This window comes from Aquarana catesbeiana, linkage group LG01, assembly GCF_042186555.1.
Source record: "Aquarana catesbeiana isolate 2022-GZ linkage group LG01, ASM4218655v1, whole genome shotgun sequence".
In the NCBI taxonomy this organism is placed as follows: domain Eukaryota; kingdom Metazoa; phylum Chordata; class Amphibia; order Anura; family Ranidae; genus Aquarana; species Aquarana catesbeiana.
In genome coordinates this window covers 230245867-230269989 of record NC_133324.1, presented here as the reverse complement: position 1 = coordinate 230269989, position 24123 = coordinate 230245867, and the positions used below count along the sequence as shown (strand labels likewise).

At 40.7% G+C, this 24123-nt stretch overlaps 1 protein-coding gene across 4 annotated transcripts in view; it reads right to left on the bottom strand.

Annotated features, from left to right (window-relative positions):
- The window catches only part of TESC (tescalcin), a 93905-nt gene that overhangs the window by 17528 nt on the left and 52254 nt on the right, over positions 1 to 24123 (bottom strand). For all 4 annotated transcript variants that reach the window (XM_073625785.1, XM_073625759.1, XM_073625767.1 and 1 more), the window contains exons 3-6: positions 16637 to 16717; positions 5792 to 5931; positions 3232 to 3293; positions 1334 to 1441 (exon numbers count right to left, since the gene is read on the bottom strand). In XM_073625785.1, the coding sequence (XP_073481886.1) occupies positions 1334 to 1441; positions 3232 to 3293; positions 5792 to 5931; positions 16637 to 16717 (391 nt within the window). The remainder of the gene's footprint in view (positions 1 to 1333; positions 1442 to 3231; positions 3294 to 5791; positions 5932 to 16636; positions 16718 to 24123) is intronic.

Here is a 24123-nt window from a genome sequence, read left to right as displayed (position 1 = left end):
AGAACATAAATTTCATTCTTTTATGTAAATCACGGAAGTACAGCCATGACAATAGGGTAAAATGAGTGGGGCTGAATATGAAAGTACATGGCTTTGTGTGGCTGGAGCTTTGGGCATGTAAAACGTGAGAATGAAACATCAATCCCCTTAGTAACACAAGAGTTATCATTGCAAGACTGACAAATGTGAAGAACCATGACACTTCAGAATGGACAGAATGAGCCCAGAGCATTGAAAGTCCAGGACAGAAAACCTGACAATTTGACATATCTGCTCCGTTGAGTGGCCTTCTGAACACTAACACAGCTGCGAAGATATACAAATGCTCCAATAGTTGCCTAACCATTTTGTTTCTACAAAACTGACACAAAAGAAAAAAAACTGTCAGTGGAAAGTTTTCATAGTACAAACTGGAATTTTTTGGAACATTCATGCTATTGTGTCGTTCATTTAAGCCCAGGTGAGTTAGAAAGTTTTCCATCAAAAACACACTGAGATAAATGAGTTAAACAGAAGGACTGCTCTCAACACTTGAGATGGCGTAGAAGCAGAGGGCTGACACATTGAGCTCCATCTGCCCATCTATTCATTTGTATAATTGGCAAAAGCTGTCATTGCTAATTTGTGTGAAAGATTGGAGGTAGGATGTGAGATATGATGGAAACTGTACATACTCTTATCCTTTCCAAAATAACCTCAAATTCCCTTTAGTCAGATCCAAATAAGCTCATTTTTTAAAATGTTCATAGGAAAATGTAGCAGGCTTCTCTCCGTGCTCATTAATCTTTTGGTAGCCAGAGCTAGAGTCGTTTTCATGGAAAGGCCATGAAGAGAGCGTTTGCATAGTCTGTCCTTTAAAACAAATATTTAGAACAAATCAGCATTTTTTTAAATCTGGTTTGTAGGTGATCACTGTAGGAAGAAGATATGTCAAAACAAGTATACAGTTCACCATGCAAATCATCCCAGCCAAGCCTCCCACTACCACTCCACTGACTGAAAGGTACAGGCTCCAGAACAGTCCATAATCCAATAACACAGTGGCAAAAAAAAAAAAAATCAAAGATGGAGCCGCTCAACTTCCAGAGGTCTGGAGTACTTTTATGAATATTATCCAATACAAAGAAAATGCACCTGCTCTTCTAAACAGTGCACCACATCATCTGTATATTAGGCGAAGATCGCTGCTACCTGTCAATGATCACAACATACTTTATGTCATGGCAAGTATCATTAGAGCTGTCAATACAATCAGTATACCTTGGGCCTTGATAAATTTAAAAGAAAACATACAATTTGCTTTCAAGACTATCACCATTCTGTAATATTTTACCATTTGTCCGACACATATACTGGCTGCTTCCATCATTGCTCCATCTGCTATAGATCTTGCTGTCTCCTTCTCAATATGAGGATTTCCTGATAGTAATTCTTCTACCACCTATATAAAAAGAAAGGTCAAGTTAACAAAAAATACTGTGCACAGTTTAAAAAAATACCTTGGTTGTAATTTCTAGTGACTGGACTGTTAGTATTTCTAAATGTATTCCTTTTGCAATTTTAGCTCCATTTCTGAAGCTAGAATTACTACAATATATGTAAATCCAAAACCAGACAGCCCCAAACAAAATTTGATCTAAGCTTACTCTGTTTAAAGTCCCATAGAATTTAAAAGGAATCATGCTGTGTCTGTGTAACACCAATGCATATTCATGATTGATACATGAGTCACTCAAAAGAACCAAAGTTTTCTCCTTTATGCCTCAAACCTGTTAAGCGTTAACAGGCAAAGATGTGTAAAAGAGGCCATCTACTGTATATCAGACTGAGACAACCATCATGGAATGCCATTTTTACATCTTTACCCCACCGATTTGACAAGTCATACTTTCAGCCATTTAAATGATGTCCAAAACTTCCTGGCATCATGTTGTGGTATTTTCACAACTTTTTCTACCACCAGTCAAACCTTGTACAATTAACATTTGCCTTGACACATTTCATGACACCACTGGGTGGAAATGCTGGGGTATCTTTCCAGCACTCATCTAGACTAAGCAATCTACTCTAGTGGTGAAACATTGGGGGAGATTTACTAAAATTAGTGTACACAGAATCTGGTGAAGCTTTGCATAGTAACCATTCGGCTTCTAGGTTTTATTGTCAAAGCTTAAGGCCCTTTTCACATGGGCACCTCCGCTAAGCAGAATTCGCTTGCTCAGAGGGGGTATCTCCCTGCTGATCCCTGCCAAGCAGGTGGATGACAAGTCTGTGTCGGTTCGATATGCAGAGTGGAGACGGACACAGTCCTGCTCTCCTCTATGGGGCAATCAGATGGAAATGGACCACCTGTCCATTTCCATCCATTGCCATCCGATCCGATGGACAGATGGGGAATAGGACTGCCATCCATCTGTTTTTGGCGGACAGAATCAGATCAGATCGTATGGTGGCAAGTCCCCCGATCCATCCATCTGCCGCTCCATAGAAGAGACTGTTTCAGTGGCAGCTGGTGCTAAACCTTTTAGGGGGGCAGCAAACAAACCCCCCAAGGTACGCACTCACACCTCTATGGTCGCAGCGCCCTGGCTTCCTCGGCTTCTCCTCCAGGCCAACCCAATCTGCCTCCTGTCCCGATTGGCCGGGATGAGAAGCTGAAAGACAATAGCGAATATTGATTCGCTAGTGTCACAAGTGAGCCCAACCTTTTTCAAGCCAATTAGAGCCTCAAGCTCTAATCATGTGGCTTGAAAAAAAAAAGCACTCACAGAAACCTGAGTCTGCGCCCTGCATGCATCCCCGTATGCTAGGAGGGCTGCGCCCCTTATGGACTGGCCGCTCCTGGACCAGACGGTCTGATCAGGTCCACCTTAAAAACTGACAAGTGGACCTGATCGGACAGCCCGTGTGAAAGGAGCCCAACTGAACATGCTGAAGATAACAGCTGATTATGCACAGCTGCACCAGATTCTGTGTGCACCAATTTTAGTAAATCTCCCCATTGTCTTCAACATTTCTAAGCATCCAGTCTTTAACATTGTTAAAAGTCCAGTTAAATGTGACCAATTACTACTGTCTGAGTCATGATGACCCACAAAACAATGTGTTTTTGTCATGTTTACCAAAAGGGTTGATAACGTTTTCTGGAATTACATTTGGTTTATGTTATGTCGAGTCAAGTATTGCCTAGTGAAATTTTTCCCCACCTAGAAGTGAAGAACACATACGTACATTTCTGTATTCCTCCAGAGTGATCATGCTATCATTATCCACGTCATACATGTTGAAAAGAACTACCAGAAATAAAACGAACAATTACTCATCATTTTCATCATGTTATTATGTGTGTTATCAGTTTAAATTTGAGAGAAAGAAATGCTTTAAAAACTTTTAATATAAAAAAAAAAAAAAAAATCACCAAATACAGTATACATGTAGCTCTAGCTTTAAATGTTCGTTTAAACTGAAGATACTCCAGATCGATATCTGAACCTACGGGCACAGGCTAATGCAGGACCCAGTGATGGATGATGCAATATCCTGACATGCACTAGAAATAATCCCACATTGCAGCTTTATATAAGGGATTTTCTTCTACTCCCACATTGAACACTGTAATAAAAAAACATCACTGAAAAGCTTCTAATATGCAGCTGTCATATGAGGAGTGTTTCAGACCTCCATCAAGACCAAGGAGGTAGCTAAACCAAACCTAGCTATAATTTTGCTTACCCTCTTCCTCCTTTCACCTTCTGTACTACTATCTGACACATTTTACATCTTTTTATGGTATAGGTTCACTGCCTGAAATGCCTTTTCCCTCATTCCTCACAGTGAACATTGGCATTTGCACGTCTCCAAAATACACTCTTTCCTGTTCTGGCTACTAAAACAGTCTCCTCTCCAATCTTCCATGAACTATACTATCACCTCTACAACCTTATCATGAATGAGGATGGAGGCATTTTACATCACGACAAAGCGTATGTCGAGCAGAGGACATAACAGTGACGTCAGCACCACCGCTGGGGAGCAGGACAGCATACATTGAATGCCTGATGTTTTTCTCTCTCTTGTGAGTATAATACGGTTTTTAATAAAGTATGTATGTTTTGGTTATTGCGCAATGAGTGATTTTTGTCTCTCTCTCTATACTCTATTGGCCCATGGTTGTTGCATGACAACTGACCCGTTGCATGATCCGGAGAGTGTACTGAGGATACATCCACCATTTGGGTCCGATAAGAATCCATCTGTCACATAAGTGTGAGCACATTAAGTGATCACTTGGATAAGAAAATAGCACGTGTGCAGCACCATTTCTATCACTGGCATTAGATCTGGGACTATTTACATATTAATATTATTTAATTTTGTTGTCACTCATTATTGGTTTTGGCACTTTGGCTATTTTTTTTAACATTTTTGCACAGAGCTTTTGGAGTCTTTTTTTTTGCAATTAATGTATATAATTGCTTACAGACATTTATGTTTATGAATTGAATTTTTTCTTTGCATTTTCATGCACTTGAACCTTTATTGGCGGTGAAGAAGCACTGTAATGTATTGCGTACATCTGAAGCACACTAACAGCACAACATCATTTTTTTATTTGTATATAATGTATTGTTACGTGCAATATAGTGAGTGTAGCTGTAAATTAGCACTTTTAGGTTGAGTACACTTAGCGCAGATTATTTCCTTTCTTTTATTCCTTTCTTTTATAATGAATATTACATCTTCAGTTCTACCTATAGAAGTGTGCCTCTTCTGAGGTTTTTAACAGACTCTCTTTCCCTGTTCTGTCAGCCTCTTCCAAAGTTCTGTCTCAAGATATATCTGTCTCTCCTGAGATGATGCTTCATGTTCTCACCATGCATATTCTATCTCTACACAGCATTCCTTACTAGAGATCGGTGGTCCAAGTTGTAGTAACAGTGCCTGTGGTCTGAATTATAGCACTAAGTCTGCTGGTTGAAGTTACAGATATTGCAACAATTCCTGTGGCCTTCTGGATGCTGGAGAAGAGTCTTGGGGCTTTTGTGTCTTGGGAGAAACCACCAAGTTCCTGGGTTGTTCAGGAAATGCTTGTGGGGAAAGTAATAACTATAGGGCTACTTGACATGACAATGATTACTTAAAATGCATTCGATTAATCACTAGTGATTGCTACACATTGCAGCTGTATGTTTGATGGCTACGGTATGCAGGACTCTGCATACATATGTGTAGTGATTGATGATCACTAGTGAATAATCTCAGGGTCCTAGGCAATGATTTCCAAATAGATCTTAATTTGGGAATGTCAGCACCTTTCTAATCATTAAAGACAGAGTGTTAAGATGCTTGCTTAGGCCCAGGCATAACTAGTTCTGTTTAAAAAGATTAAAGGTAGAAAATAGAAAACACGCATGACAAGGATGACATACAGTGTAGTCAATCCCTGATTAACACTATCTTCATTACCACTCATTTATATAATTTGACACATTTTACAGTGCTTTCCAGAAAGTCATTAAACCATTCATATCAATCACAAGTACTATTTAGAACCCATTAGAAAGATGCGACCACCTTGTCTCTACGTAATTGCTATGTGGAAGGAAACCAGAACACATATGGATCATGGATTGGTTGAATATAAATACAAAAGGTCTGCAAGACAGCAGCGTTGACCATGTGTGCTGTGCACATATCTGTAGTTACTTTGTATAGCCCTGCTATGACATTCTATCATGAATCACAATAGGCGCGTACAGCTTTTCTGATTATCACTGAATGCAATACCTACATTGTAATTTATTCTTACGGCATGTATTAATGGCCTCTTCATCAGCATTCTCAGCCAGAGGTTGGAAATGGGACATAATAATAAGAAACTTTTCAAAGTCAATCTCCTTCTCAAATCCATGAGTTCCTGTTCGTAGATTTCTGAAAGAGAACACAATTTTGAGCAATGCATCAAAAAATACTCTAACAGCACTCAGTAAAATATATACCTTATGTAAGTGGTAATAGAGCACAGAGCCATATACCGTATAATCTACTTTCAACTCTTTACTTACTCTTTGTTGGCTCTTTTACCATTTAAACATTATGTCATACTTTAGACTACTTCATAAACAACAACATAAATTACACTCCGATTTCAAGTGTCTGGACAAAATACAAAGCAGTTCTCAGAGGACTTTTAATTATTATTGCAGCAGCAAAAAATATGGACTGATCATCAATGATCCGTGCCTTAGCTCAGGAACTGGACATCCTATATAAAGCCCACATTCAAAACGACTCTCCTACATTTTCCCAAAAAATTACTCAGAAACTACTAACATTAGAGACCATTCTATCAGAAAAATACAAAAATCCCTACGTTAGACAAAAGCCTAATTTCTCCTTCATAGTATCTTCTCCACTTCCCATTTGCCCATAAGCTGAACCATTCACTAAAGGCACCCATGTTAACAAACCTCAAGGCTACAAAGGTCTGACCACCGTACATACATGGACTGCAAGTTCGGTAGGTGGGCGAACTGTCCATTTCATCTTGCTTGTCCGATGAACATGTGAAGTTCAGGTCGACTCACCAATATCACCAGACCCAACCAAACAAATCACTGATAATATCATACTGGTACCAACAGAGTTGTTCCTTGTCACTGCTCCTTTACACGCTCTACATAGAACCCTTGGGCATCACCATAAAAATAAATTCTGACGTCAATGGACATATTCTATGATCCAGCTTTTGTTTGGCATTACATATTGGGAACAACTTCACCTAGTGGATTCAACTTTCTCTCATGCCATAAAGACCCTCAAAGCAGCTCTGCTTTTATCTCATTTGATAAACTTAAACACCCGGAGATGCCATATACAGAAAGATTCAGGTACATTCAAATCAAACACAACTATACCAACCAATACTTCCTCACACCCACACACCTTCCCACTCACTCTGAATACATATGGTAAAGGTATTATATCTACACTATACGATTACTTGAATCACCTTCACATCTCAGGAAAATCACCCACAATGACCCAATGGGAAACTGTTTATGGAGAACTCTTCTCCCCTCAACAAGGGGACATAATGCTCAATTTTCTGCACAAGTGCATCTGTTCCCTAAAAGTATAGGAAACAGCCATTAAACTACACACTAGATGGTGCTTGAACCCTCAATGGCCCCACCCCTTAATAACTGAGGTCTCACATACTTACTTTTGGGGTAGCCAACTTTACAGGGAAGAAAATATACTCTGGAGATTGTACTTTAACCACTTAAGGACCAGCCTCATTTTGGAATTTAGGTGTTTACATGTTTAAAACAGTTTTTTTTGCTAGAAAATTTACTTAGAACCCCAAAACATTATATATATTGTTTTTTTTCTAACACCCTAGAGAATAAAATGGCGGTCATTGCAATACTTTTTTTCGCACCGTATTTGCGCAGCGGTCTTACAAGCGCACTTTTTTTGGAAAAAATTCACTTTTTTGAATAAAAAAATAAGACAACAGTAAAGTTAGCCCAATTTTTTTTTTATATTGTGAAAGATAATGTTAGGCCGAGTAAATTGATACCCAACATGTCACGCTTCAAAATTGCGCCTGCTCGTGGAATGGCGTCAAACTTTGCGTTACAGAGGAGGTCGAGGGCTAGAATTATTGCTCTCGCTCTAATGATCGCGCCGATACCTCACATGTGTGGTTTGACCGTTTTCATATGCGGGCGCTACTCACATATGCAGGGCAGGGCGTTTTAAAAATTATTTATTTTACATAATTTTATTTATTTTTATACTGTTTTTTTTAAAAAAGTTCACTTTTATTCCTATTACAAGGGATGTAAACATCCCTTGTAATAGAAAAAAGCATGACAGGTCCTCTTAAATATGAGATCTGGGGTCAAAAAGACCTCAGATCTCATATTTACACTAAAATGCAATAAAAAAAAAAGTCATTTAAAAAAAATGACATTGAAAAAAATGTGCCTTTAGGACGTATGGGCGGAAGTGACGTTTTGAGGCCACTTCCGCCCTGCAGTGTCATGGAGACGAGTGGGCGCCATCTTCCCCTCACTCATCTTCAGGCACAGCTAGGCAACAGATGCGATCGCCTCCGCCGCTGCCGACGGTTCCGGTAAGCGGTGGAGGGCACTGGATCATGGCGGGAGGGGGGCCCCTTTCCCACCTCCGATAAAAGGGGGGCCCCTCTCCCACCACCTGCAAATCCGCCGCAGTGACCACTTTTATCTTGCAGCCGTCCGAAAACGGGGATACCGGGGTTATGGCAGCTAGCTGCTGCCATAACAACGATATCTGTCCCCAAAAAAGGGACGTACATTGGCATGCAGCGGTCAGCAAGTGGTTAAAGTGATTGTAAACGATCACCTTGTAAAACAACCCATTCAGTCCAGGCTCTGAGGAAGAAGGTACTCCTTCGAAACGCGTCAGCCAGCAGTGGTACTGAAGTCCTCCTCTGCTTTCTGGAGATTGTCGTTTCTATGATTGATTGCCACATCCAAGTGGTCTTCACAAGCTTTTTATTCATCACGTTTGTGAGTAGTATTTTACTGAATTTTTTTATTAATAAATTATCTTGGGATAATGCACAAGGCTGGTGCGCCCTTTTCTTTTTTCGGTGTCAGGACAAGTCTGATCATTGTTGAGCACACTGAGTTCCCAGCACAGCTAGAGAACTGACCACAGTGTGTTCTCCTGTTTGGTGTGGTCAGTTAATTGGAAAGCAGAGGGACTGGCAGGAACACCAGGGATTTCACACAAAGGAAGCAATACAAACAGAACAGGATACTTTTTCATATAAGTACATGGTACATCAGGCACATATCAGGAATATGAAATGCTGGGTTTACATACTCTTTAAATCCCTTCTGTACTGCACCCCCTTGAAAAACTCCTACATATATTATTCAGGGCCACATAATAGGTTATAGCTTTACATTGGCACTCACAATCAGCCCCTTTCTCCCAAGTCATTACCAGAATGTCCATGATAATTAGGATGCTTGTTCCTTCTTCTGCTTTAAAATATGTTATTACCATCTCTATTTTCATTTGTTTCCATATTTCCTCATTGTATTACTAACTGTAACTGACTACAATACTATGCAAAAGTTTTAGGCAGGTGTGAAAAAATGCTGTAAATTAAGAATGCCTTCAGAAATAGAAGTGTTAATAGTTTATTTTTATCAATTGACAAAATGGAAAGTAAATGAACAGAAGAGAAATCCAAATCAAATCAATATTTGGTGTGATCACACTTTTGCTTCAAACAGCATCCATTCTTCTAGGTACACAAAGGGGTTGATTTACTAAAACTGAAGATAATCTGCATAAGCTGTGCATGGTAGCCAATCAGCTTCCACTTTTTGTTGTCAAAGCTCTATTAGGCTGGGTTCACATCTGGCTTCACAGCAGGGGTCCGGTGTGTCCCTGTTCTCCGTTTCAGGCCAAATTTTTGCCTGAATTCATCCCTGAAACTGAGCCAAAGACACACAGGACCTCAGTGCAATCCTCTCCGCAGCGGACATATGTGAACCGGCTCCATAGAGAGCCGGTCACAATCTCCTGTCATGCGAATTGAGAAATTGGGAAACCACATCCAATTCGCACTAGTGTGAACCCATCCATCCTTAACCGCTTCCCAACCGCCTCACGCAGATATACTGCGGCAGAAGGGCACGTACAGGCAGAATCACGTACCTGTGCGTTTTCCTTTAAGAGGCAACTTGCGGGCGTGCGCCGGGAGCTTCATGAGCATGATCGCAGGTCCCGCGGACTCAATGTCCGAGGGGATACCCGCGATCATATCTCGGAGAGGAAGAACGGGGAAATGCTGATGTAAACAAGTAATCGGGAGCAGTGATCAGTGTCATGTCACACATAGCCCCTCCCACCCACAGTTAGAATCACTCCCTAGGACACACTTAACCCCTACAGCGCCACCTAGTGGTTAACCCCTTCACCGCCAGTCACATTTACACAGTAATCAATGCATTTTTAATTGCACTGATTGTTGTATAAATGTGAATGGTCTCAAAATCGCACCAAAAGTGTACGATCTGTCCGCCATAATGTCGCAGTCCCGATAAAAATCTCTGATCGCCGCCATTACTAATAAAAAAAGTTATTAATAAAAATGCCATAAAACTATCCCCTATTTTGTAAACGCTATAACTTTTGTGCAAACCAATCAATAAACGCTTTTTTGCGATTTTTTTTTACCAAAAATATGTAGAAGAATACGTATCGACCTAAACTGAGGGAAAAAAATGGGTTTTTTTTATATATATTTTTGGGGGATATTTATTATAGCAAAAAGTAAAAAATAATGCATTTTTTTCAAAATCGTCGCTATTATTTTGTTTATAGCGCAAAGAATAAAAACCGCAGAGGAGATCAAATACCACTAAAAGAAAGCTCTATTTGTGGGAAAAAAAGGATGTCAATTTTGTTTGGGAGCCACGTCGCACGGCGGCGCAATTGTCAGTTAAAGTGACGCAGTGCCGAACCAGTGCTCTGGTCTTTGGCCAGCCAAATGGTCCGGGGCTTAAGTGGTTAAGCAAGCTGAAGTTAGAAGCTGATTGACTACAATAGATGGGTGTACCTGGGTCCCACTGATCTCTGCCAGTTCTGTGCTGATGGTACTGCTGGACATCTTCCAATTTTGAGGGGAAGTAAGCATGATGTGTCTACGGTCCTCAATGTTGCCCGATCAATGGCGTCAATCAATGCTGAGAAATACAGGCAGATAGTTATCCACCGGGGAGTCGTGTGATTGGCCTCAAATTTATTCTGCAGCAGGACGACGACCCCAAACATACAGCCATTGTCATTAGGAACTATCTTCAGCATAAAGAAGAACAAGGATTCCTGGAAGTGATGGTTTGACTCCCACAGAAACCTGATCTCAATATCATCATGTCTGTCTGGGATTACATAAAGAGAGAGAAGGATTTGAGGCAATCTACAGCCACAGAGCAACCTACCTGCCGAGTGCCTTCAAAAACTGTGTGCACAAGCAGTGTGTGTACCTAGAAGAATTGATGCTAGTTTAAACCAAAAAGGTAGTCACACCAAATATTGATTTAATTTAGATTTTTCTTCTATTCGCTTTCTTTGCATTTTGAAAATTGATAAAAATAAACAAAATATATTTTTGAAAGCATTTACTTTACAGCATTTCTTCACACCTGGCTGAAACTTTTGCACAGTACTGTACATGCCATATTGACTGTACCATCAACGTTTATTATATATCTAATGCATCTGTTTGTTTTTTGCATTAACATGCTTCACTGTACTTTGTGCTATGAAAAAACAAAAAAGCAATAACGATCATTTGTAACCAAAAAATAAAATGAATGGAGAATAATGTACAAGAATTTTGCACAGAATTTACATGTGCTTTACACTGATTTTAAAATGTATGACTAGGGAACTGACAAAACTGTGTAAATGGCATGCAAAGGGGGAGATAAATCTCCCCCAAAATGCCTTTAAGACACTTGTAAAATGGCATGGAATTAAATATTATTATTATTATAATACAGGATTTATATAGCACCAACAGTTTGTGCAGCTCTTTGCAACGAGAGGGCAGAAAATACAATAACAATACAATTCAATACAGGAGGAATCAGAGGGCCCTGCTTGTTAGAGCTTTCAATACATACAAAAGGTAATAACTGAGGGGGATGCACTGTATTCATGATGGACTGAAGGGGAGATAGCCTATGTAAAGGTAAGCCAATGAGGAAGGAGTTGCAGTAGTTGCAGCGAGAAATAACCAGGGAATGGATTAGGAGCTTTGTGGTATCATTGGTTAGGAAGGGGCTTATTTTGAGGAAGTTGTGAAGGTTGAAGCGGCAAGCTTTGAAAAGTGATTGGATGTGGGGCCGAAAGGAGGGTAAAGAGTCCAAGATTACACCTAGCATCCTGACATGTGGGGATGGGTGGATGGTTGTGCCATTGATCTTGCTAGAGAAGTCAGGGGAAGGGGCACGTGTGGGAGGAAATATTATGAGCTAAGTTTTGGATAGATTGAGTTTGAGGAAGTGGTGTGACATCCAGACTGATATGTCAGTCAGTAAATTAGTGATGCACGTGGAGATTGATGTTGTGAGCTGAGGGGAAGAGAGATAGATTTGGGTGTCGTCAGCATAGAAATTACATTTAAAGCCATGGGTGGCTATCAGCTGACCCGGGAAGGGGGTGTAGATTGAGAATAGGAGAGGTCCAAGAACAGACCCTTGGGGGACCCCAACAGAGAAAGGAAGAGGATAGGAAGAAGTAGAATTGTAAGTGACACAAGGTGCAGTGGGTTTGGTAGGATGGGAGCCAACGAAGAGCACAAATAAGTTAATATGAATTCATATACAGCATGTATAACAGTAATAGAATGGTTCAGTAAAAAGTGAATAATAATCATAAATACTTCATAAAAAAATTCAACTAAATTCATCCAAATTCAATACAAAGTGATTAGTGGTGGCTTCAGTCCCTAATATCCACAATAGAGTCCTATAGAATCTCTGAAGTCTCTCCATGTGCTTGTAATTTTGTGCGTTTCCCTCCACCTTGCATTCACAAATAAAGGCACAAAGTATGTATTAATAATGTATGTTCAATCAAGTATGTATTAATAATGCCTGTACACACACTGTACAACCCCTTCTTAGAATGGATACAAGTCTCTCCTTCTGTCCACATAGGCTCACGCTTTGTAATCAATCAAAAGTGAAACTGAAACTCCTGAACTTCCTACTGAGTCACTTCCAGTTTGTGTCAGCTTCTCTTCTCGTCCTACGCATTTCGTCACACACACGTGACTTCTTCAGGGTCCCCTGAAGTTCCACTTTTGATTGATTACAAAGCGTGGTTTTTATCTATTAAATGTGTGTATATATTTTTTAAATAAATGGATGCCAATTTTACAATATACTACAGTATACTACAGTATGGGTGCTTTGAATTTTCACTTCCCCTGTTGAGAGCTATGCAGAATGGCCACATGAATTCTGAGAGTGCGGATTAAGGAGCCATACACAGGGGCCCCTGTGGATGGAAGGTATCCATCCTAAAGAAGGGGGTCTCTCTCTCTCTCTCTCAGTGGAGGGAACGCGTAAGATTACAAGTGGAGCACGTGGAGAGACTTCAGAGATTCTTTTGGACTCTATTGTGGATATTAAGGACTGAAACCACCACTAATAACTGTGTATTGAATTTGGATGAATTTTAGTTGGATTTATTATGGAGTATTTATGATTATTAATTCACTTTTTATTGAACCATTTTATTACTGTTTTTTTTAGCACATAAAAGTTATTAGCACTTTATAGGAGCAGCGCAGCACTTTCTACACTATTAATGTCAATAAAGAGCACAGTCACGAAGACCAAAGGAGTAACGTTTTTTAAGGAGAATGGGTGGTCAACCGTATAAAAGGAAAAAGGTCCAGAAGTAGGAGTACAGAATAGTGTCCATTGTTTTTTGCTGAGGGCGAATTCCAGACTGAAAGGGGTCAAGAAGGCTTTTCCTAATGAGGTGGTTGTAGACCAGGTGTTCAAGAAGCTTGGAGGAAAAGGGTAGCAAGGAGATGGAGTGTAGGTTGTTAAGATTCGTGGGGTCCAAGGAAGGCTTTTTTTAAGTATGGGAGTGACTAGTACATGTTTTAGAATGAAGATGTGAGTTAGAGACTGTAGGATAGAGCCAGAGGGTGACTGCAGTATTTGAGAGGGAAAAGGGTCCAGGGGACAGGTGGTTAGGTGGGCATTAGAAATAAGTTTAGCAACCTTGTCTATAGTAGCAGGGTTGACTAAAGGAAGTGTTGAGTGTACCTGTGGACATGGGATGTTAAGTGGGGCGAATATCTGTAGAGTGGAGATTTTATCACAAATTGTATCAGTCTTATTTTTGACGTGATTGACAATCTCCTGGGCAGTGAGTGAGTTAGTGGGTGGAGGCAGTGGAGGCTGAGGTAGACAGTTAAAGGTAAACAAGAGTTGACAGGGACTGGATGAAGTGTTAATGAGAGTGATAAAATAGGTCTGCTTGGCAGTGCGGAGGCAATAATTGTTTTTTTGGAGGGCTGATTTTTATTGGTTGAAATATTTGCGAGACTTAAGTCTTATGCCACAGACACTCAAAGGTTCAGCAACGTTTTTTGAGACTTTTGGTGTCATCTGTTTGCCAGGGTATTAGGGGTCGGGGTCTAATTCTGTGTGTAGTGAGGGGGACAAGCTGGTCCAGGGCGGGGAACAGGGATCTATTGTAGACAGAGGTGGCTAGATTGGGGAAGGGACAGGGGTAGGATTTTGTCACAGAGGTGGTCCGTAGCAGAACAGGAGTGCAGAGGTAGGAGAATAAAACAAGGTCAAGGGTGTTGCCATTAGATTGAGTAGAAGCACATACCCATTGCATCAGGTTAAATTTATCAAAATGCATATGCATTTCTGGGTGCATGAAGTGATAATGAACCCTAGATGTCGAAAAAAAAACACAGTGCTAAAAAAAAAACTGGCAGTAACCCTTTACCACACATTGTCTATCTGTAAATTAATGTTTCCCTGCATGCCCCCATGCAGAGAAAATGTTAAACTACAGCTAGCAACACCATGTTGGGCTATTGCTAACAAGTCAGCTGCACACTAACAATCAGGAACAAAACCAAAGACCTTAAAGAGGGAGTCCCGCGAAAAAAAAAATTTAAAAGTCAGCAGCTACAAATACTGCAGCTGCTGACTTTTAAAATAAGGATACTCACCTGTCCCAGGGTCCAGCGATGTTGGCACCCGAGACCGAATCGTCCCTCAGTCCTCGGGTGCTGCCGCCGCCATTCTCTGTAAGGGAATCAGGAAGTGAAGAGCTGCGGCATCACTTCCCGGTTCCCTACTGCGCATACGCGAGTCGTGCTGCGCCTCCTAACTGGTCCCTGCTGTCTCTGGGACCCGTGTGTGTCCCAGCAGACAGCACTTTGGGGACTGGAAGAGGCATAGACTCCCGTGGGAGTCTATGCCGGAAGTGGGGGAAAAATACCTGTCTTAGACAGGTATCTGCACCCCCCTCCCCCCTGAAAGGTGCCAAATGTGACACTGGAGGGGGGAGGGTTCCAAAAAGCGGAGGTTCAATTTTTGTGTGAACCTCCGCTTTAAAGTTGGCCATACACCATACAATTTTCTTATTCAATTTTCTTTAGATTTACCTTCAACTATGTAGTGCAAGGGCCTGCCTGATTGCATACACATTGAAAAGGTTTAGGTTTCACCTCATATTATATGGTTTTGGTAAATCTAAAGGAAAGTTGAACGGGAAAATTGAATAGTGTATGGCCAGCCTTAGTCTGCAGATACCACTATAGCCTGAAGATGGCAGTGTGTCTAATACTGTAACTGTCTGACACAATTACAGAATAATAAATTAAACATATATTTTTCCAACTTTTGTTTCCATTGTTAGCCTATAATAAATAACACGAGGAATGATTTATTAAACAATGTACTAAAATACTAAAATGAGCCCTGTTTTTTAATGGAAAATGTATTGAGATATTCAGTCAAAGAGTTATTGTCAAGATAACCAAAGCAATATACTAATACAGCTAAATCTGGTCTGGACTTTCTTAGGAGAACTCTGGCGATCAAAGGGTTAATAATACAATACCCCTAAGTCGATTCCTGCAGACATGGGTTTGTTTGCAATCTGTACAGGAGTCTGACAATGTGTCAAGCCTTAAAAAGGGGTTGTAAACCCTCGTGTTTTTTCACCTTAATGCATCCCATGAGGTTGTTCAGATTCGTGGGGTCCAAAGGAAGGCTTTTTTTAAGTATGGAGATGACTAGTACATGTTTTAGAATGAAGATGTGAGTTAGAGAGTGTAGGATAGAGCCAAAGGGTTACTGCAGTATTTGAGAGGGAAAAGGGTTCAGGGGACAGGTGGTTAGGTGGGTATAGAAATAGGTTTAGCAACCTTGTCTATAGTAGCAGGGTTGACTAAGGGAAGTGTTGAGTGTACCTGTGGACATGAGATGTTCACATCCCATGTCCACATCCTATGCATTAAGGTGAAAAAACTTCTGGCAGTGACCGGCCCCCCAGCCCCCCGTTTACTTACCTGAGCCCCTAAATTAATTTGGTGGAGACGCACTGTCACTCTCTGCACTGGGTCCCGGCTCTTAATTGGATTGATAGCAGCGCAGCCATTGTCTCCCGCTGCTGTCAATCAAATTCAATGATGCGGGTGCTGGGGGGGTGGGCCGAGTCTGTGTCTATGGATGCAAATGCTGAACCCGGGAGCGCACCCAAAAGGTAACCCCCCAGGAGAGAGCTTCTCCTAGGGGGTTATCTGATAAGAGGAGCAGCCGCTGAGGGACCCCAGAAGTTGATAATCGGGGCCACTCTGTGCAAAACGAGCTGCACAGTGGAGGTAAGTATGATATGTTTGAGGTTTAAAAAAAAAAAAACTGAAGCCTTACAATCACTTTAATAAGCAAGCCAGTGTTAATTAGCTCCTTGTGAAGTGTTCGGCATCTCAGACAGAAAAGTGGAAATAAAATATGGATCCTGTGGGAAGAAAATAGTAGCCATTAAGAGCAATGTAAAAGAGTTAACTTACCTTTTATCAAAAAATGCATTTTTAATTTTGTCTCGAATAGGGTTCTGTTCCAGATCTAAAACCTTCTCAAAATCATTTTTCCTGTTAAAACAAGAAAAAAAAGAATAGTCTATACCACTCAAAATAAAAAGGCATCCAAGTCAAAACTGGTATTTCAGTTTTTGGTGAATATTAACATAAAAAACAACCCCAGACGGTAATGTCTCTGCTGTTCTACAGAAATAAAAACCTTTATTCAATAGTTTGAGTCTTCATGGCTTTAACAGCCTCCAAGATGCCAAAAAGTTCAATAATCCAGTGTTCTCTCCTCTGCCATCAATGAGGCAGCTCCAAGGTACTGTATACAAAAATAGGTATCACCTGGCATCCCTTGGTTCTTATCTGCAGAAAAAAACATGTCCTGGAGATGCTTGCTGGGATACTGGAATTCACATAATGTTTATGTTCTTTACAAAGCAGCCACAGCCTAAGTAGAAAAGCCTGTCCCCTGTCAGCATGCTGCGGAGAGGTACCTTGCATGAAAGCCGTGGTCTTCAATCATTAGAGTGCATAAGCTTTGCTGAATATGGTGCTATAGCTCTGACTTAGCAGGGAGCAAGTTATGCCCTGTACACACGACTGGTTTTCCCGTCGGAATAAACTCTGAAGGTTTTTCTGACGGAGTTCCGATGGAATTCCGCTCAAGCTGTCTTGCATACACACGGTCACACCAAATTTCGACCGTCCAGAACGCGGTGACGTACAACACGTAGGAAGTTCAATAGCCAGTAGCCAATAGCTTCCATCTTGTAATTGCTTCAGAGCATGCGTCATTTTTGGTACGTTAAAACAGCATACAGACGAGCGGTTTTCCATATAGGAATTAGTTACGGCGGAAAAATTTAGAACATGTTCTCTTTCTATGTCTGTCAGAATTTTTCATGTAAAAAGATGGGGCATACACATGATTGGAATATACGATGAAAAGCTCCAGTCTGACTTTTTCTGTCGGACATTCCGCTCATGTGTACACGGCATTAGACCTCTGCAGAAAGAGCACTGCTTCCAAACAGAAAGCAAGGGTCCTTCTCTTCAGCATGTTTGAAGAATCTAGCTATTTTAAACTGAAGATTCAACTGGGCTTTAATTCGGTTTATACTATGGAAAATGCAACAAGAAGAGTGGGAATGCTGCAAAGTGGGAGAAGCTCCCAAATATTTACAGTGTATAGGAACATGACTAGGAGCTTGAACTGGGAGATCTTACTGTTGGTGCTCTCAAGTGATATAAGCCAGTCTACCCACCATACTCCACCTATAACGCAAACAATGTTTAGGTAGGCTGATGAATAAATACTGCATATTATGTGTATATTAGGCATACTCAAACACAGGGGTCGGTCCCGGACTTACCCCATCTAAGTGTGGCGGGTGGTGGACTGCGGGCAGCAGCTGCTGTGCCCTCCCCTTGAAGCACGGTGGCTTCCGCTGTGCGTCTCCTCTCTCCTCCTCCTAGGCATCCAACAGGATCGCCTGTCCTTTCAGCCAATCGGGTGACTGGTCTTGGTGTGAGAATACTATAGCGACTATTCATTTGCTATTGTCACACAACTGGGTGGGCTCAGGATCGCAGTGCTCTGCGCCCTGAGGCCACCCTTTTTTTAAGCCTATTAGAGCCTCTGGCTCTAATCACGAGCTTCAAACAGCCCACCCCATTGGAATCCATGGCCTGGCGCCCTGTATGTAGATGAGGGGGCTGGATGTATGGATGGGGGGCCGCGCCCGTGCGCCCCTAGTGGATGGGCCGCCACTGCTCAAACACATTATAATTAGTCAATAGCTTGGCATAAGATAATTTTCTTATAATGAACAGCCTATTTGTTTTTAAGAACAAAAGTAGCATATTGTAAATGTGGACTTGGAGTGAACCTGTGTTTTGACAATGCTGCACCTTTCTGTCATTCTCTGCTGCTTAGTTCACCCTTGGGTAGCAAATACCCAGTAATTCCATACCTGAAATTACTGGGTATTTTTCTCCGTTCAGTTGGGGAGCAAGAGGAAGGTGAGTAAGAGCTGCTGCAGAAGCCATTATTAAAGTCCTGCACATCTACATTTTCCACTGAAAAAGTAGGTGAACCTTTACAGCCTGGGCCATGGATCTAAGGGGCTCCAAAGGGACACAGGGATCAATATGTAAGCCTCACAAAGTGCCTACCATTCAGCAAAGTTCTTACCTTGCCATGTCAGTGCCAAAACAAACTGAAATCTCATACTTGACTCTATATTAATCTTTCCATTCTTAAGGTTCAGCTAAAGCCAATATGTTTTGTTTTGGATAAACTGGAGAGTTATTTGAACTTCGGTTGGGGCTTTACTGCTGTCAGTGTCCCCATTGGGAAGATTCAGTCTCTCATTTTGTCCTGGTAACCATTGTCAAAATGTTGAGCTAGTACCAGAACAGGAATAGAGGGGACATCTTCCTACAGTAACATTTGATCTGGTGACAGATTTCCTCTCACTTCCTGATGTGGCTACAGACAAGAAAGGGAAATCTCCTGAACACAGATGGCAAAAAAAAAAAAAAAATATGACTGGGGTTTAAATCCATTCCCTATTTAGGCCACAAAAATGGCATGCAATATACTTTCAATAAAACAGTGGTGTTCATCAAAACAGAAAACATAGGCAAAACTGATTAAACTAACAGTCCGGTGGCATTTGAAGGACTGTAGCTGCCAATGTACAAGTATAGGGAAAGACCCTGGTCGCATCTGACCAATTTCCTGTATGTCACTCTCTAGCCCACAAATGATGAGCACGTCCTGGTAGTCACAGAAAACAAGAACAAACAGCAGGACAAAGTAGGTGTCTTCACAAACTGAAGGCTTAGGGTAATCACATTACACATTTCACCACCTTACTTAACTGATGCTATGTGTTGTATCCGAATGAAGGGCCATGGTGATAAAAGGTTTTAATGATGCTCAGGCAGTATTATATTTCTTTAAGACACATAATGAGTCATTCAAAAGTGTAACACCTTCATTATAATATAATTTCACGGAAGAAACATTCCAACCTCTAAATGATAGACTTTGGAGGGCGGTTCACCAGTTTAACAAGTTTACCTAACCCATGTTTGGCCTTGTGATTAAGGATTACACAACAAAGAATACATTGAACCATATAGAAAGGTACTGACCTCTCTTTTACTGTCTGCTGTTTAAGAAGAGTCTGTCACCAACTTAAAACATTGCAGGTAAAATCATAGAAAAAAAAAATAATTACTTGTGTTTTTCCTGTCCCTAAATCATATTTGATTCCCTTACCATGTGCCTTTGAACATGCTAAAAAAAATGACAGGTCAATTCTCTAGCACAGAACATCCCTTGCATGTCATAGCCTTCTCTTCTGGGAGTGTCTAATTACCTTCTGTGTTGGCAGCTTCTCCCCTTTTCTCTCACCTGCCTAAAAAACTTTTTTTGGAGCTGCATCTCTTTGGCACCTGACAGTGCCAACCATGACAATAGTCAGTCATGACAATAGTCAATCTTTCTCAACCTTTTTACCCCAGAGGAACCTTTAAAATAATTTTCAGGTCTCAGGAAACCCTGCTAAATTTCTTTGGTAGTCAGAGGGAAATGCTCCTTACATTTGTATTTACAGTGTTGGTCAGAATGCCACCCTTACAGACAACTAAAAAGATCTTTGATATCATGCAACTGGCTCTGCCGAGAGGCATTGACCCTGGAACTATGCAAGCACCATGAAATTGGAGGTCAGTCAGCCACAGCTCAAGAAACCCCTAACAACCTCTAGAGCATGGGTGTTCAACCTGTGGCCCTCCAGCTGTTGCAGAGCTACAAGTCCCATCATGCCTCTGACTTTGGGAGTCATGTTTGTAACTGTCAGCCTTGCAATGCCTCATGGGACTTGTAGTTTTGCAGGAGCTGGAGGACAACAGGTTAAGCACCAACTTTTTTGCATTCCAACAAATGTGTTAAAATACAGGCTTCAGGGTTTTCGATGTCTACACAAAGAAGGCTTTTTAGGTAAATAACTTTAACCACTTGCTGCCCAAGCCCATTTTGATAATTACTTAGAACGACCAAACATTATATATTTTCTGAAAGCAAAGGCCCTAAAGAGAAAAATGGTGGTTGTTGCAATTTTTTATGTCACAAGATATTTGCACAGCAGTTTATCAAAAAATAAATTTTCAGTAAAAAATACACTTTAATGAATTTTAGTGCAAACATGTCACGCTTTAAAATTGTGCACGCCCATTATCCAAACTAAGCCTTTACAGGTTACCAGTTTAGAGATAAACAGGAGATCTGGTGCTAGAATTATTGCTCTCACTCTGACAATCGTGTCAATACCTCACGTGTTGTGCGATCACTGCTTAAAAATGCATGCAGCACCTATGTATGCATTCGCATTTGCACGTGAGGTCAGGCTCTTTGAAGATAACCTTCTATATAAAGACACAAAAGTCTTAGGCTAGCCATACAAGACTCAATTTTCGTTTGATTCCTGCTGAATCTGCTGCAACTGGAGCTGTTGGTGGTCTTGTTGGCAATTTATTGGACTGAGCTGGGTATAAAATTATAAGCTAAACAGTGACTACATCCTATCTGATGGAGTCGCTATTCAGGTATTCAGACAACTGCTGGTGGCAGTGTAGATTCCTCCATCAATGCTGTTCAAGGCTAAACAAATGAAAAATAGCTAATAATCTGGGAACTCCTCCTGGCACTGGCAGCAAATGCCCATCCCTAACCCTTTTTGTGACTGAACACTAAAGCTGTCCATACATTATTTCTACTGATTTCTGATGTGCCTGATGAACCGGCCAAAATTAGCCCCGCTGGTGGCTGGCCCTGTTGCCTCCCTCCTGCCAAACATCTTTCAATTGAAAAATCAAAGGAGCAAGATGGAAAACTTTTGGCCGAACAGTAGAATGCAGTCACTGTTTGGGTATTCTGATAGCAGCTGGTGCCAGTTGTCAGAATACAATAGCAGTAGCAGAAAATTTGGCCATTCATGAATGGACAAACCTGTTGGATTTGTTCTGCTCAGCCCATAGTCTGAACAAAAAGTCATATATGGCCAGCTTAACCTCAAACTTACCTTCCAATCTACTTGCTCAACTTTTGTTGTTGTTAAATCAGAGTGGATTTTAGATTTAAATAGCAATTCTCTATCTGCTGAAGATTTTTTATCCTCTTAGAACTTCATCCTTAGCTGCCCCCATTTAAACAATAGAGGTTTCCATCCCATGCCTAGATTTGGTGATGATTTGACTGAAGTCAGACCAGTTAGATACATTTACCTAATTTCTCCAGAAGGTGCTGAAACAAAAGAATTCTGATGTCAAAGTCCACCTCGTCTTTTTTCTTTTTTTAAACTACAAGTATTATGTACTCGTTGAGTCCTAATTTACGCAAATATTTTCATGCATTCAAAATTCTGCACGATTAACATCAGAATATTTACAGCAAACAATGCTGCTTTTATTTGCACACATAACTGTAAACCAGTGACATTCATAGTATGTCTAGCAATAGGCTTCCCTTACAGTAACACATTTCTTTCACACATTCCTAGAAAACACATGGTACTCAGCATGTTACAGCCTTGGAAATTTCTGCAAACTATGACAATTTGCAGGGTATTGGTGATATATGCCATACATTTACTTTTCTCAATGATAAGTGGCATTTCGCTTTGCAGACAAAAGGGTAGTTCTTTTTTGATTTTGCCTTTTTTTTAAACCAAAAAGGGCAAAGCTGGAAATGTGGTTGGTAGATCATTTTTTTCTTAGCACGCTTGTTCAGAATAAGTGTACTTGTTCTAGTTATTAAATGACATTTGGTAGTGGCATAGTGGTATTGTTTAACTACAATTCAGATACAGTATGAGACCACTGGTCTGGAACAAGCATGCAACATGTTAGGTCAGACGAACTATAGATCTGCATATGCATAGAGAGGGGATTAAATATGACTGAAGCCAGTGGATATGCATAACAACCAGGCAACTAACATTTTCAGAAGGTGGTTACCAAAAACAATATTAAGTTAAGATTCAAACTATATTATAAATACATTATACAGTATCAAAATTTCCTGGCATGTTAGACAACTGTTTTGTCTGTAAACATCAGTACATAAGGATTATCTTTAAGAACAGAGTTGAATAGAAAGTCCACAGGCTGTGTGCTGCCCCTTTCCCTCTTCTTAGATCACAGCCTATGACAGCTATGCAAAAATCCAACCCTGATTAGGAATAATATAAAAATACAGGTTTCCTTTGTTATTTTATAATACAGAATTGCATTTTCTGGGGGTTTTATAGATAGGAGTACCACTGGCATAGTGTATGCATTGTAAACACAGATGCCTTGTAGTGTTGAGGTCCCGAGTTCAAATCCTACATGGTCATGACATGCATTAGGATTACATTTTTCATGTGTTGCATTGATTGTATGTAAAGTGTATGCAATCCCCTACAACAGGGTTTCTCAACCAAGGTTCCATGGAAGCCTAGGGTTCCTCCAGAGGTCGCTAGGGGTTCCTTGAGCAATGGGCAGTTTCTTCTGTTCATATACGTTCCTACTGACACCATTGATCTTTTTAGCCACCTTTAAGGGGATAATCCTTCCCAAATTACCAGAAATGTAAGGAGCATTATTCCCACTACCCACCACACTAATATATCATGAGTTGTAGATATTGTAATTTTAAGCAGGGGTTCCCTGAGACCAGAAAGTTTTCTTTTTAAGGGATCCTCCATGTTGAAAAGGTTGAGAAGGTTACCCTACAATAAACTCCTCTTATTTACTCCATTTTGCTTTGATAAATATACCACTTGAAGCATTTATTTATTATTATGCTTTTGGGCAAAATAGACAAACATGGGAAGCCCAAATCCAGGATCATTCACTGCAGCACATGATGCCTCTGCACTGAACCTGGACAGCCTATTGGGATGATGCTGGGACAATCATCACTGTCTAAATATCTGCCCTTGAGGGGATTCGTAGAATTACTCCTGTAAGACCCTGGCTGGGTTGTTTGGCCACATGCTCTGCTGATCTTTCTTTAATTAAAGGGTCTGATGAAGCTGGTAAGCCTCCATACTTCCCATAATTAGGTGGTCACGTCACAGCTTGGATCTTTTTAAATGGTGATGGATGTCCATGGTACATTCGGATCTTTTTGAGTATTTATGAAGAGGATTCTCTTTTTTACAATTTCACGGACTCCCCTCTGGGTGATCTATGCATATTGCAAGGATTATAACTACCTTTGTTGCAGATTACTACCTTTTGTTATTCTGAAGAAATCTATGTGTGTTTGTCTGTGCCTCTGGACAGAGTGGATCTAATAGGAGTGGTTTCATAATCATCAGTCAGCTGTGGCAGCTGCAGAGCTCTAATGTAGAAAGCTGCTGGGCCTGCATCCCTTTAGACGTGTTCCTATTGGAAATATCTCACCAAAAATA